General features: G+C 43.4%; 1 protein-coding gene across 1 annotated transcript in view; it reads right to left on the bottom strand.

The window, feature by feature from the left end:
* The window catches only part of Mei1 (meiotic double-stranded break formation protein 1), a 62,307-nt gene extending 49,848 nt beyond the window's left edge, over positions 1 to 12,459 (bottom strand). The window contains exons 1-7 of the mRNA XM_069999855.1: positions 12,456 to 12,459; positions 11,209 to 11,396; positions 9,575 to 9,698; positions 8,500 to 8,550; positions 4,903 to 4,976; positions 2,127 to 2,236; positions 721 to 920 (exon numbers count right to left, since the gene is read on the bottom strand). Coding sequence (XP_069855956.1) covers positions 721 to 920; positions 2,127 to 2,236; positions 4,903 to 4,976; positions 8,500 to 8,550; positions 9,575 to 9,698; positions 11,209 to 11,396; positions 12,456 to 12,459 — 751 coding nt within the window. The remainder of the gene's footprint in view (positions 1 to 720; positions 921 to 2,126; positions 2,237 to 4,902; positions 4,977 to 8,499; positions 8,551 to 9,574; positions 9,699 to 11,208; positions 11,397 to 12,455) is intronic.
* Positions 12,460 to 13,528: the final 1,069 nt, after the last annotated feature.

Genomic DNA, 13,528 nt, shown 5'->3' with positions numbered 1-13,528 from the left:
AAAGTGTCAGGAATCAAATTCAAGGATTCTAGGATCCATCCAGGACATCCAGGATGTCAAAGGATGCCACCAAGGCATCCTATGTGACATATAATTTAACAGGTAGACAAACATTGCAAATCAGAATATTAAATATTAACGGGGAAAAGTGAAGGGAGAGAAGAGAAATAAAGCCATAAATAACAAGAAGAGAAACCCTGACTCTACCCTGGAGGCTAGATGGAGGTTTTTCTGACCAGAAACATGCCTGTTATAAAGATTAACTTGGGGGCTGGGAAGTTGCCTCAGTGGTGGGAGGCCCTGGGTTCAATTCCTCAGCACCACCATAAGCAGAAAAAAGTCAGAAGTGGCATTGTGGTTCAAGTGGTAAGGCACTAGCTTTGAGCTGAAGAGCTGAGGAACAGTGTCCAGTTCACAACCGACAAAAAAAAAAAAAAAAAGATTAACTTGGCAAATATACTGGCAGTAATGGCCTGAGGTAGTGTCCCACTTTCTTTCCTCCCAAAGACAACACTGTTAAGATGACACAGCAACTGTAGGCATCTTTCACACAGCCTGTGCATCTTATCTCCCAAATTTATGGCTTCTACCTTTTCAAAATGCCAGGATCACACACACAAACACACATACCCCCTTGCAACTAGAGAAGCTATATCACAAGTTCTCAAGGAAAAGCTGAAAAGCTTGCTCTCCTTTTCTCATTCAACTCCATTGTCTCACCCAAGCAATTGATCTGTAGCTCCTTTGCTTGGGCACTCTCCAGGATAGAAAAGAAAAGTGGACACAACTTCTCCCGGAAATGGCCTGAAAGCATCTTGGCTGCTACTGGTGAAGAATAGAGCTTCCCATAGAGATAACAGATGGAAGACTGCACCGCCTCATTAGGGTATACCAACCCTTTCGATAGATGCTCCATCAGGCTACCTGATCAGAAAACAACCAGAGGAGAACTCTCACAATGTCATCTGCGATATAAAACTCCAACTATTATCCCCAATGAGGATGTGATGGTAATTTCTTGTACTTCCTTTTAATAAATGCTTTCTGAATGTTTTATCAAAAGAGAAAATGAGTGCTAAAGGCATGGCTCAAGTGTAGAGTGTCTACTTAGTAAGCACAAGGCCCTGAGTTCAAACTGCAGTGCCACTAGTAGGTGGGAGGAAGGAGGGAAGGAAGTGGGGAGTAAAAGTTCAGAAAATTTAAAGGTTTAACCCTTGGATAAATCCTCTATAAAATATATGTCAGTATTTCACTGATAGAAGAAAGTACTATATCCTCTTCCTACACAAAATGAAGGTCATGGATGGGGGGGAGGCTGAGAAGGGATGTGAAGGGTAAACAAAGGAGGAGGCTGCAATGCTTGATAAGAAATGTACTCATTATCTTGCCCATGTAATTGTAACCCCTCTGTACAGTATGTTCACAATAAAAAATAAAAATTAAAATAAATAAATAAAATAAAAATACCAATTAGCAGTTCTAAAAAGTTAAAAAAAAATGAAGGTTATAGTAGGTCCTTAATTAGTCTGTATTAAAATAATGAGCATGATATCACAAGCCTATAATCCCAGCTACTCAGGAAGCAGAAGCAGGAGTCTCCAAAGTTCAAGGCCAGCCTGGGCAAGGTTAGTGAGACTCTATCTCAAAAGAAACAAAATAAAAACCAAAGGGCTTGGGGCATGATTTAAGCAGGAGAGTGCTCACCCAGGATTCCTGAGGCCCTGGGCTCAATCCTAGTAATGAAAAAAAAAAGTGAATAGAGGACCAGATATGGTAACACACATCTTACAGAATTTGGGAAGCTGAGAAAGGAAGATCACAAGTTTGAGGCCAATCTGGGCTACAAGTAAGATGCTATGTAAAGAGAGAGAGAGTGACAGAGTGAGAGCAAGAGAGAGAGAGAGAGAGAAAGAGAGAGAGAGAGAGAGAGAGAGAGAGAGAGGAGCATACAAGATCAGAGTCAAGGAACTAACTTTTTCAAATTGATCAAACATAAAACACATTTGCAGATGAGAAAACTAAAGGCTAGAGGAAAGTAATAGCATAAGGACTTTCCAGGTATATACAACAAATGAGTCACCCAGATAGCAGGCAAAGATTAGAAGCCACTGTTCCCTATAGGTTACTTACTGTGCTCCATTACAAGGTCATCTGCCAGAGCAGGGATAGCGTCCACCAACTTGCCAAGAAGAGTCACGGTGGCCAGACGACCTCGCATGGAGGGCGTGTTGCACAGCTACAGAAAGTGAACATACTCCTCTGTCAGGATCAGGTCAGATCTTTCCCTACCCACACCAAGGCCTATATTATGCATGTCTCTTTCCCATCAGCTTCTTAACATGTCTGTTTTTCACATTCAACTGTGAAGTCCTAGGGGAAAGTAATGAGTCAAATTCCTCTCAGAGTTTTCAGAACCTAGCTTAGTACATAAGTTAATGTTAGCACATTTTGTCTTGGGATGTAGTTCAGAGGTAGAACTTTAATAGTGTATATGAGGCTCTGGGTTTAGAATAGGAAAAAATGACATATTTTGCCTCCAACAGAACCAGAAACTGGGGAATGAAAGAAACACTGTAAAGATAAAACAGTGTATTATATATAATATATATACATTTATATAATATTATTATTGCTACTATTAGTAAACAATTTCTTTGAGCCAGGAACTAAATCTGGTAATTTACTGGGAGGGTAAGTAGCATATATTTCACCCTTTCTACTGACTACATGTACCTTGATAACTTTTAATGTCTCTGGTGGAAAAACACTGCATATAAACTAGGTATCATAACCTATAGTCACAGCACTTGAGAGGTGAGGCGGGTGAATTACAAGTTTGAGGCTAGCCTAGCTACAAAGTGAGACCTTATCTCAAAAAAAAGAAAAAGAAAAAGAGAAAAAAACAGATATTGCATAGAAGTCATCTAACTGCCTAGCAAATAGTAAGTGCTCAATAAATGTTGTGGCATCACTATAATAGTAATAATAGCCAGGCGCCAGTGGCTCACGCCTGTCATCCTAACTACTCAGGAGGCTGAGACCTGAGGATCACAGTTCAAAGCCAGCCCAGGTAGGAAAGTCTTTGAGACTTATCTCCAATAAACCACCAGAAAACTAGAAGTAGCACTGTGGCTCAAGTGGTAGAGCATTCACCTTGAGCTGAAAATCTGAGGGACAGCACCCAGGCCCAGAGTTCAAGCCCCACAATCAACAAAAATAAATAATAATATCTATAATTATAAATTCAATCTGATATATAATCACATGAAAAATAACTAAATGATATGATTCAAATATAATGTATAATTTCAGGTGCATTGACTCAAGCCAATAATCCTAGCTACTTGGGAAGCAGAGATCAGAGGACAGCTTGAACAAACAGTTCAAAGATTCCATGTTAACCAATGGCTATGCATGGTGGTGTTTATCTGTTATCCCAGCTACTGAGGGCAACAGCATGTGCCTGATATCCCCTGTGACATGGAGAAGCACAGTGGGAGGATTGTAGCTCAGGCCAGTCCAGACATAATGCAAGGACCTACCTGAAAAATAACCAATGTAAAGAGGGGGCTAAAGGCATGGCTCAAGTGGTAAAGCACCTGCCTAATAAGTGTGAAGCCTTGTGTTCAATCCCCAATAACACACACACACAAAAAACAACATTGCTCTTCCTTCAGCAAAATAGTGATTCTAGTATTGCACCTCAATCTTGAACAGAAAACAAAAGCCACTGTTGAATATTTTGTTACTATATCAAAGAAAGCAAATTAAATTATCCCCAATGCTTTCATTAAATGTTCATAAAAGCAAATGCAGTACAAAGTAATGCATATTAAAAAACCAAACAAAAACACCAAACCAACATAAAGTAAACACACTTCTTTGACAAATTCATCAAGGAAGCCTGTATGCTATTTAGGAAGCTACTGAGAATTGGCCATGGGTTGATTATACTGGAAAGAAGCGTATTCATTGCATAAAAGTAGAGTTTAGGACAGTGAAAAGGAAGGGAGGACGCTGCAAAGAATACTAGAACAGGTTCAAAAGCTCCACTCAGTGAGTTAAGTCTCTTTTTTTTTTCTTCTCTGAACTTCAATCTCTCACCTATTTAAAAAAAAAAAAAAAAGATTGGCTTATCTCTAGAATCTGAGGATTGTGGAAATCCAGTTACTTGGGAAGCAGAGATTGGGAGGGTTGCCATTCAAGACCATAGTAAGGGCTGGGAATGTGGCTTAGTGGTATAGAGTGCTTGCCTAGTATACATGAAGCCCCAGGTTCGATTCCTCAGTACCACATAAACAGAAAAAGCCAGAAGTGGTGTTGTGGCTCAAGTGATAGAGTACTATCCTTGAGCAAAAGAAACTCAGTCAGGGGGCTGGGAAGGTGACTCAGTGGTAGTGCGCTTGCCTTGCATGCCAGAGGCCCTGGGTTCGATTCCTCAGCACCACATAAACAAAAAGAAAAAAGCCGGAAGTGGCGCTGTGGCTCAAGTGGTACAGCGCTAGCCTTGAGCTGAAGAGCTGAGGGACAGCGCCCAGGCCCAGAGTTCAGGCCCCATGACCGGACCCAAAAAAAAAAAAAAAAAAGAAACTCAGTCAGGGACAGTGCCCAGGCCCTGAGTTCAAGCCCCAGAATTGGTCAAAAAAAATAGGCAAAAAATTAGTGAGACTTCATCTCAACCAATAGCTAGACATACACTCCTGTCATGCCAGCTACATGGGAAGTGTAAATAGGAGAATTACAGTCTAGACCAGCCTGGGCCTATATCCAAAATAACTAAAATACAAAGGACTTGAGGCATGGCCCAAGTGATAGGACACCTACCTGCCTCATAAGCCCTTAGTTCAAACCCGGGTGCGCGCACACACACACACAAAAGAAAACCTACAATTATGTACCAACCTCTTTGTGACACTTGTCCAACAGGTAATGGGTGATCTGCTCCAGCTTCACCTGTGTCGTAAGCTGGATAACGACTAAGGGGACATAATAGCATTATTAACCAGAAGACATAGCCTGACCCAGAACTTACCTCTCAACCTCACTACTCAAAGTCAGAGCATGTAACGGGTATTAGCCTTTTCCACTTCTCCCATGAAACATGTGTGCACATAATGAAAGGACTTGGGTTTTTATATTAGTAGATCTCACCTTGGGCTGCATATTAGAATCACCAAGGAATTTTTGAAAGCTTACAAAGATGGGGCAATAGCTCAGTGGTAGAATATTTGCCTACCATATGTGAGGTCCTGGGTTCAATAACCAGCATGGAGAATGAAAGGAAAGAAAAAGAGGGAGGAAAGGAAGGAAAAAAGAAAGGAAAATACTAATGACCAAGTACCACTCCAGGCCAATTAAGTAAGAATTTCTAGGAGGGCTGGGAAGGTGGCTCAGTGGTAGAGCGCTTGCCTTGCATGCATGAGGCCCTGGGTTCGATTCCTCAGCACCACATAAGCAAAAAGAGAAAAAGCCGGAAGTGGCGCTGTGGCTCAGGTGGTAGAGCGCTAGCCTTGAGCTGAAGAGCTTTCTAGGAATACAACCAACTGTGTTATATTCTTAAATGTAAGTATGTGTTTTTATATTTAAAAATATTATATACTTATATATTTTAGAGTATATATTTTATATCAAATATTTCTCTAAATATACAATTTAATAAATATATTTCTGAAGTTCCTCTTTTTCTTTTTTTTTTTTCTTTTTGGTCATGTGGCCTGAACTCTGGGCCTGGGAGCTCTTCAGCTCAAGGCTAGCGCTCTACCACTTAAGCCATAGCACCACTTCCAGCTTTTTCTGTTTATGTGGTGCTGAGGAATGAACCCAGGGCCTCATATATGCAAGGCAAGCACTCTACCACTAAGCCATCTTCCCAGCCCCTTATAATTTTGAAGTCAGGATTATAAACTATTAATTTGAATTACTCCTACTTTTTTCATTTCAGTCTGTTCTTTTATATATTAGAAAAATAATTATGAAAGAGTTCCTGTGCCAGTTAATATTATTTCTCAGCCCCAAAGGGTACTTCAATCTAATCATTTATGGTATTCCTACAAGGATCGTTGGGAAGTTGGCTCTATAACATTGGAAAATCTGTGAGCTAGATTCAATTCAATGGCCATTGTGAGAAGATTCTGCCTTTGCACAGGACAAAGCAGCATTCCTGGATACACACTCTCAGAAACAGGAAGCAGAGACCCTGAAGAATCACCTAGTCCTTCTCTTGACCCTTACAGTCTTCCTATCATGCCTATCACCTCGGGGAAATTCTTAGTACCTAAGGATGATTCTGCAAGCTATGGCAGCAACAACTAAAAGTTGATGGCTATAGGATTAGAGGTCCACTTAAGCCTGGGTGCTAGGCACCCGTGCTTCAAGCCTGTAATCCTAGCTACTCAGGAGGCTGACATCTGAGGATCACAATTCAAAACCAGCCAAGGCAGGAATATTCAGATAGGCTGCTAAATTTGAAAACTAATTACCATACCCCAGATATGAATGCAATTGTTATTGGAACTTTTCATCTCCTTATACTTTTCATCCCCTTATACTGAAGGTAGAATAACTTTTTGGCATGAAATATATATAAAGTTAAGTGGCTTACTAGGTACAACTTTCTGTTTTGTATTTTTTTTCAATATTGGGGAGGGGCAGGGAATGTAGCTTAGTGGTAGAGTGCTTGCCTTGCATGCATGAAGCCCTGGGTTCAATTCCTCAGTAGCACTAAACAGAAAAAGCCAGAAATAGCTCTGTGACTCAAGTAGTAGAGTGCTAGCCTTGAGCAAAAGAAGCTCGGAGACAGTGCCTAGGCCCTTAGTTAAAACTCCAGGATTGACAAAAAAAAAAAAAAAGGTATAGGTGGGAATGTGGCATAGTGGCAGCAGTGGTTGCCTAGAATGGTAAGTGCTATCCCTGAGCAAAAGCAGCTCAGGGACAATGCCCAGGCCCTCAGTTCAAGCCCCAGGTCTGGCAAACATACACACACACACACACACACACACACACACACACACACACACACACACACACACACACACACACACACACACACACACACACACACACACACACACACACACACACACACACACACACACACACTTTGCTTTGGGATATTGAAACTGGAATCTGCAAATCACATTTCTGCTCTACTAGTTTGTCTCTTCTAAGCTCTACCAATAATAAACTCCAGAAAGAGATGTTAAGGCTGTAGGAAGAAAGGACTGGCTTGCTTTCTTTGCTTCCTCTGGCTTCCTTGTTAGTTTACTATCTGTTTTACTCCTATGAGCATTATTCTGGAACTTCTTTGCCCTGGAAGTGCCTTTCCAGGGTAGATGCAGTTTTCAGTTATTCCAGAATCAGCTTCATTGCATCCTTCTTCCCCCAGTATCCTCTGGTCAGGGCCCTTCCTCAGAGGTCTGGACCCAGTCCCATAGGACCTGTCCTATGAGACCAAGACAGAGACTCAGCAGCATCTAAATTGTCTTCCTTCTTGGTTTGAGTTTCATATATAAGAAGCATCCTCCAAGTCTGAGTTTTAACAAGTCTAACCTCTTCCTTTGCTTCTTTAGATCAAGTACAGAAGCTGCTTTCTATAGTTACTAACTCTAGAAAAAACGTGGTTGTTTGTTTCTTCCCTCTTCAATTATCTAAACTGTTCTTTAAAAGTTTGCTTTGTTTTTTGTTTGTTTTGCTTTGGTTTTTTTTTGGGGGGGGGAGGGGGTCTGGTCGTGGGGCCTGAACTCTGGGCCCAGGCGCTGTCCCTCAGCTCTTCAGCTCAAGGCTAGCACTCTACCACCTGAGCCACAGCGCCACTTCCGGCTTTTTGCTTTTTGCTTATGCGGTGCTGAGGAATCAAACCCAGGGCCTCATGCCTGTAAGGCAAGTGCTCTACCACTGAGCCACCTTCCCAGCCCCAAATATAATTTTTTTTTTGTTTTGTTTTGGTCAGTCATGGGGCTTGAACTCTGGACTTGAGTGCTGTCTCTCAGCTCTTCAGCTCAAGGCTAGTGCTCTACCACTTGAGCTACAGTGCCACTTTTGCTTTGTTTTAAAGTGTGTATGCGTTCAAATAACTGAAGTGACTTCTGGATTCTAACCGACAGTTTTTCACTGTCTCAGCAAGAATGTGCTCACTTCTACAAGCCTTTAACATGCACTTCCACTACTGTGTACTGACAACTTTCAACAAACCAATATGAACTGTAATTTAAATACTGTTATCTATGTGTGTTTCTAAGGGCACTTAGTAACTCTAATTGATACCTAGCCAATCTCTTCTTCAGATTGTAAATTCAGAGGGTAGGAACCAATTATCCATTTATGTATCCCAAATTCCTGATGCAGTATTTAGCATAGCGTAGTTGCCCAAGAAAAAATATAGAATTATTTACAGACAACAAACTGACTTTTCCTTATCTTACTCTAAATGGGCAATTTCATCAAAATCTCAAATAATCAGCACTACAATTCAAATACTAGGTACTCACAATTTCACCTTACCTTCAACACAGAGATCTATTACACTCTCATCTTCCACACTGCACAAAAGTCCTTGGAGCAGAAGAATAAGAAGAGGGTGGTTAACAATTCTCTTTTAAGAGAAGCAAATATATAGACAAAATTCACAGACAAACTAAATTCTAAACCCAGCAGCTTTATGCAATGTCCTAGTCAAATTCTACCTTATTCCTTAAAGATCTTTTCTGGCTTTAAAAAGATGGGAACTATCAAAGTGGCACAGCAGAAAAACTGTGTTCTCTAGGGTCTGTAACAGATGTGGGGTAAATTCCAGCCAGTAATTTGTTAGTTATAAACTCTCTGAACTTTGGGACTCATCCTATCTCCCTTAAAAGACCATCCTAGCAGTTAAAAGCCTGAAAATCCTCTGATACAGAGAGAAAAGCACTCATACAAGTTAGTTATCCTACTGTCCAAAAGGACTCATTCCATTTAGACATTATAATCATGTTAAAAGAAAGAACCTGAGGCTGGGAAGGTGGCTCAGTGGTAGAGTGCTTGCCTTGCATGCATGAGGCCCTTGGTTCGATTCCTCAGCACCACATAAGCAGAAAAAGCCAGAAGTGGGGCAGAGGCTCAAGAGGTAGAGCGCTAGTCTACAGCTGGGCGCCAAGGCCCAGAGTTTAGGCCCCACGACTGACCCAAAAAAAAAAAAAAGAAAAAGAAAAAGAATCTCAGATAACATTTAATGTATTCCACTTTACATGTGAAGGCGAGGGAAAATAACTTGATCAAGGTCACACCAAGGTCAGCAGACTCCCTTCCAGGCCTTCTGATTGTACACAAAACCTAAACTAGACTCTGAAAGATCATGCATTATCCATATTCCTCCTCATACTTTATTAACCTCTTAGCTATATTAAGGCTCATTGCCATAAATCATATATCTTAGAAAGAGAGCCATATCTCCATCATTATGACAAAATAAAAAGCTAGTCAATTAAACTGTTAACAATATAAACATCATCTTCCAAAACCATTTCCCCAAGATTCCCCCCAAAACAAATATGCCAGCTTTACATTCAAAACTCATGCCAAGTTTCCCTTCTGATCTCACCAAAAAGCATGCTTATGAAATAGACGCAGACTTCCTGGTCCTGAGCCACCAGCTGCATGACCAAGGAGGTATGTTTCACAAGGGCATCTCGGAAGCAGGACAGCATATGTTTTTTGCGTACCAACTTTGAAAAAAATGAAGAGAAACACTCAGGAGCAACTAAGTCTATGTCATCTGAACCCAAACAACTATCATTCCCGAATTACAATATAGTATTCAAGTGTCATCTAAACTGGAAGATGAGTATGGGGAGATGCACACTCCCCATTGGGAGCATACCTTATATTTATAAAACACTTCATGCTTCAAAACCACTCTTTTATTCTGGCACTAGTGACTCATGCTTGTAATTCTAGCTACTCAGGAGGCTGAGATCTGAAAACGTGCAGTTCAAAGTCAGCCCCAGCAGAAGTCTGTGAGACTCTGATCTCCCATTAACCACCAGAAAGAAACCAGAAGGAGCATCATAGTTCAAAGTGGTAGTGGGCTAACCTTGAGCAAAAAAGAGCTCAGGGACAGCGCCCAGGCCCCAAGTTCAAGCCTAACAACCAACAAAAAATAAAATAAAATAAAATAAAATAAAATAAAAAATTTTTAAATCTAGACTGGCTGGGTGCTAGTGGCTTGTGCCTTAATCCTAGCTATTCAGGAGGCTGAGATCTGAGAATCCTGGTTCAAAGCCAGCCCCAGTAGAGAATTCCCTGAAACTCATCTCCAATTATCCACCAGAAAACTGTAGCTTGAAGTGGTAGACCGCTGGCCTTGAGCAAAAAGCCTCGGAGACAGCACCTAGGCCCTGAGTTCAAGCCCCAAAATGGACCTGTGATTGCAGCAATAGAGCATCAGCAGAGAGTGCAAGACCCCAAATTCAAGCCCTAGTACCAACACACACACACGCGGTATCACACACACACACACACACACACAAGGTATAAAAGCATCTTGAGATTAAAAGCAAACCGTTAATCTGGCTCCACCACCAAGATATGAATTCCCTTTGCACGAATTTGAATCCACAAATTTTTTGGGGGGTCCAGTCGTGGGGCTTGTACTCTGGGCCTGGGCTCTGTCCCTCAGCTCTTCAGCTCAAGGCTAGCACTCTACCACTTGAGCCACAGTGCCACTTCCGGCTTTTTTCTTTTTGCTTATGTGGTGCTGAGGAATCGAACCCAGGGCCTCAGGCATGCAAGGCAAGCGCTCTACCACTGAGCCACCTTCCCAGCCCCCTTCGCACGAATTTGAGAGAAATCTGAAAGAACTCATTGCACAGGTGGGTGGAGGGTACAAGCAGCCGTGTTCTGCCCATCAGGAAGATCTTGCCAGTACACCCCCTTTCTGCCTGACAGGAACCTCTGTTGTGGCAATGTCTCCCCACTTCCAGCCTCCCATACTGGAAGAGAAGGAGGCTTCCTACTGGAAAGGGACGGCGTGCTGGGCACCCTGGGTGGGGCAGCAATGGCGGCCTCAGCCAGGAGAGGGGCAGGCCCAGGCCCCGGGGGAGGTTAATTAGGCCAGGTTGCCCTTCGTCTTGGGGAAGACGCCCGTGGATCCCAGCCCGGCAGGGGCAGGTCTGGGGTGGGGGTCGGGGGTAAATGCCGACACCCGGCCGGCAGGGGAAGGGGCTTCACCCGCACCGACACGCCCTGCTCCGGTAGCAGCTCCAGTGTGCAGGCCAGGCACAGGCGCGGGGCCACGGGCAGCAGCCAGCGCGGGTCATGTCGGTAATGGGCTCTCTCGAGCAGCAGCACCACGTCTTCATCCCGCCGTAATCCTGGAGCGCCCGCCGCCGCCATCTGCCTCACAGCCCTCGGCGCCTGGCGTGCTTCAGGATTTTTCCCGCTCAAATTGTGCGCAAGCGCACTTGGTAGAGAGCCTGTCTGCGTGGGCGCGCTGGCATGAGTTCTTAGTGCGCCTGCGCGTGGCGCCCTCCTCCTCCCCCCCCCTTCTGCTGGCTGAAGTTGGTAACACGTGGAGCGAGCGCAAGGAAGCCCAAAGCGGGTGGGGTGTGCTTAGGCCCCCCAGGAATTGGTTCACAGCCCCATGGAAGGGTGAACATCACTGGACACTGGTGGCTTCTGCTTGTAATCCTAGCTACTCAGGAGGTTGAGAACTGAGGATCGCAGTTCGAAGCCAAGGAGGGCAGGAAAATCCGTGAGACTTCTTTCCAATTAACCACCAAAAGCCATTAGTAGAGGTATGGCTCAAATGGTAGAGCACTCACCTTAACAAAGTTAGCTAAGAGACGGTGTGCAGTCCCTTGAGTTCAAGCCACAGACAAACAAGAGCAAGAAAAAGTTTTAAAAAGCCAAGCAAGGTGGGGCTGGGAAGGTGGCTTAGTGGTAGAGTACTTGCCTTGCATGCATGAGGCCCTGGGTTCGATTCCTCAGCATCACATAAGCAGAAAAAGCCTGAAGTGGTGCTGTGGCTCAAGTGGTAGAGTGCTAGCCTTGAGCTGAAGAGCTAAGGGACAGCACCCAGGCCCAGAGTTTAGGCCCCACGACCCAAAAACAAAAACAAGCAAGAGGCCCTGAGTTCAAGTCCCCAACACCATTAAAAAAAGCATTTTAAAAGTAACTATAGGGCTCAATGCATTTACACACAAACTGAATGAAGGAGGGTGTACTTAGGGGAGAAACCCAAAGGCCTAACTCCTCTGAACAGCTAGAGTACCATTTATCAAATGATAGGAAATGGAAACATGTTTTGGGGGGTGGGCAAAGAGATGGGGTACAGGAATGCAGGGAGGAAGGGTGAGCAAATGTACTCATTATATTCAATGTGCACTATGTAAAAACTGAACTATGTAACTTGAGGGTAGGGGCAGGAGGGAAAAATGGGAGAGGATGAATAAAGGGGTGACATTGACTAGAAAGCACTGTACTCATAACCTGACTTATGGACTTGAATCTTCTTTGTACAACTATTGAATTATAGTAATTTTAAAAAGTAATTTTAAAAAAGTCAGGGGCTGGGCGCCAGTGACTCATGCCTGTAATCCTAGCTACTCAGGAGGCTGACATCTGAGGACCACGGTTCAAAGCTAGGCCCAGGCAGGAAAGTCCGTGAGACTCTTATCTCCAATGAACCATCAGAAAACTGGAAGTGGCGCTGTGGCTCAAGTGGTAGAGCACTAGCCTTGAGCTGAAAAGCTGAGGGTCAGCGCCTAGGCCCAAATTTCAAGCCCCACAACTGACAAAAAAAAAAAAAGGTCAGGAAACTTCTATTTTTTAATGCAATAAACTATATATATGAAGGAGCATGTGTGTGTGTGTGTGTGTGTTTGTGTGTGTGTGTGTGTGTGTGTGTGTGTGTGTGTGTGTGTGTGTGTACTGAGATTTAAATCCAGGGCCTACAATCTGGCTTGGCTTTTGTAAAAGCCTACACCTGGTGCTCCCCACTGCAGTACCACTTGAGCCACACTTCCACTTCCAGACTTTTACTGGTTAATTGGAGATAAGTCTCTCTCCAGCTTGTCTTTTCAGGCTAGAGTCAAAGCACCATCCTCAGATCTCAGCCTCATGAATAGTTTGGATTATAGGCATGATCCACCAGCACCCCACCCTGCTGAATTTTTCCAACCCTGCTGAATTTATCTAGAGAAGCGCCAGAAGACAATACTTGAGCATTGAAGAGCTAAGGATAAATTTTGCAAGCAGGCGCCGGTGACTCATACCTATAATCCTAGCTACTCAAGAGGCTGAGATCTGAGGATCACGGTTCAAAGCCATGCTGGGCAAGAAACTCCATGAGACTCTTATCGCCAATAAAGCACTCAGAAAACCAGTAGTTGCACTGTGGCTCAAGTGGTAGAGTGCTAGCCTGAGCTGAAGAGCTGAGGGACAGTGCCCAGAGTTCAAGCCCCACAACTGACCAAAAAAAATTTTTTGCAGGAAATCAGTTTACAGACAGCAAAACCCTAGCAGGACAGCCCACAATCACCTCCCTTTCTTGTAA

Source organism: Dipodomys merriami, unplaced genomic scaffold (genome assembly GCF_024711535.1).
Source record: "Dipodomys merriami isolate MVZ:Mamm:240054 unplaced genomic scaffold, mDipMer1.0.p SCAF_55, whole genome shotgun sequence".
NCBI classification, from domain to species: domain Eukaryota; kingdom Metazoa; phylum Chordata; class Mammalia; order Rodentia; family Heteromyidae; genus Dipodomys; species Dipodomys merriami.
The sequence above is the reverse complement of the archived record's forward strand: the minus strand, read 5'-3'. Positions and strand labels throughout refer to the sequence as shown.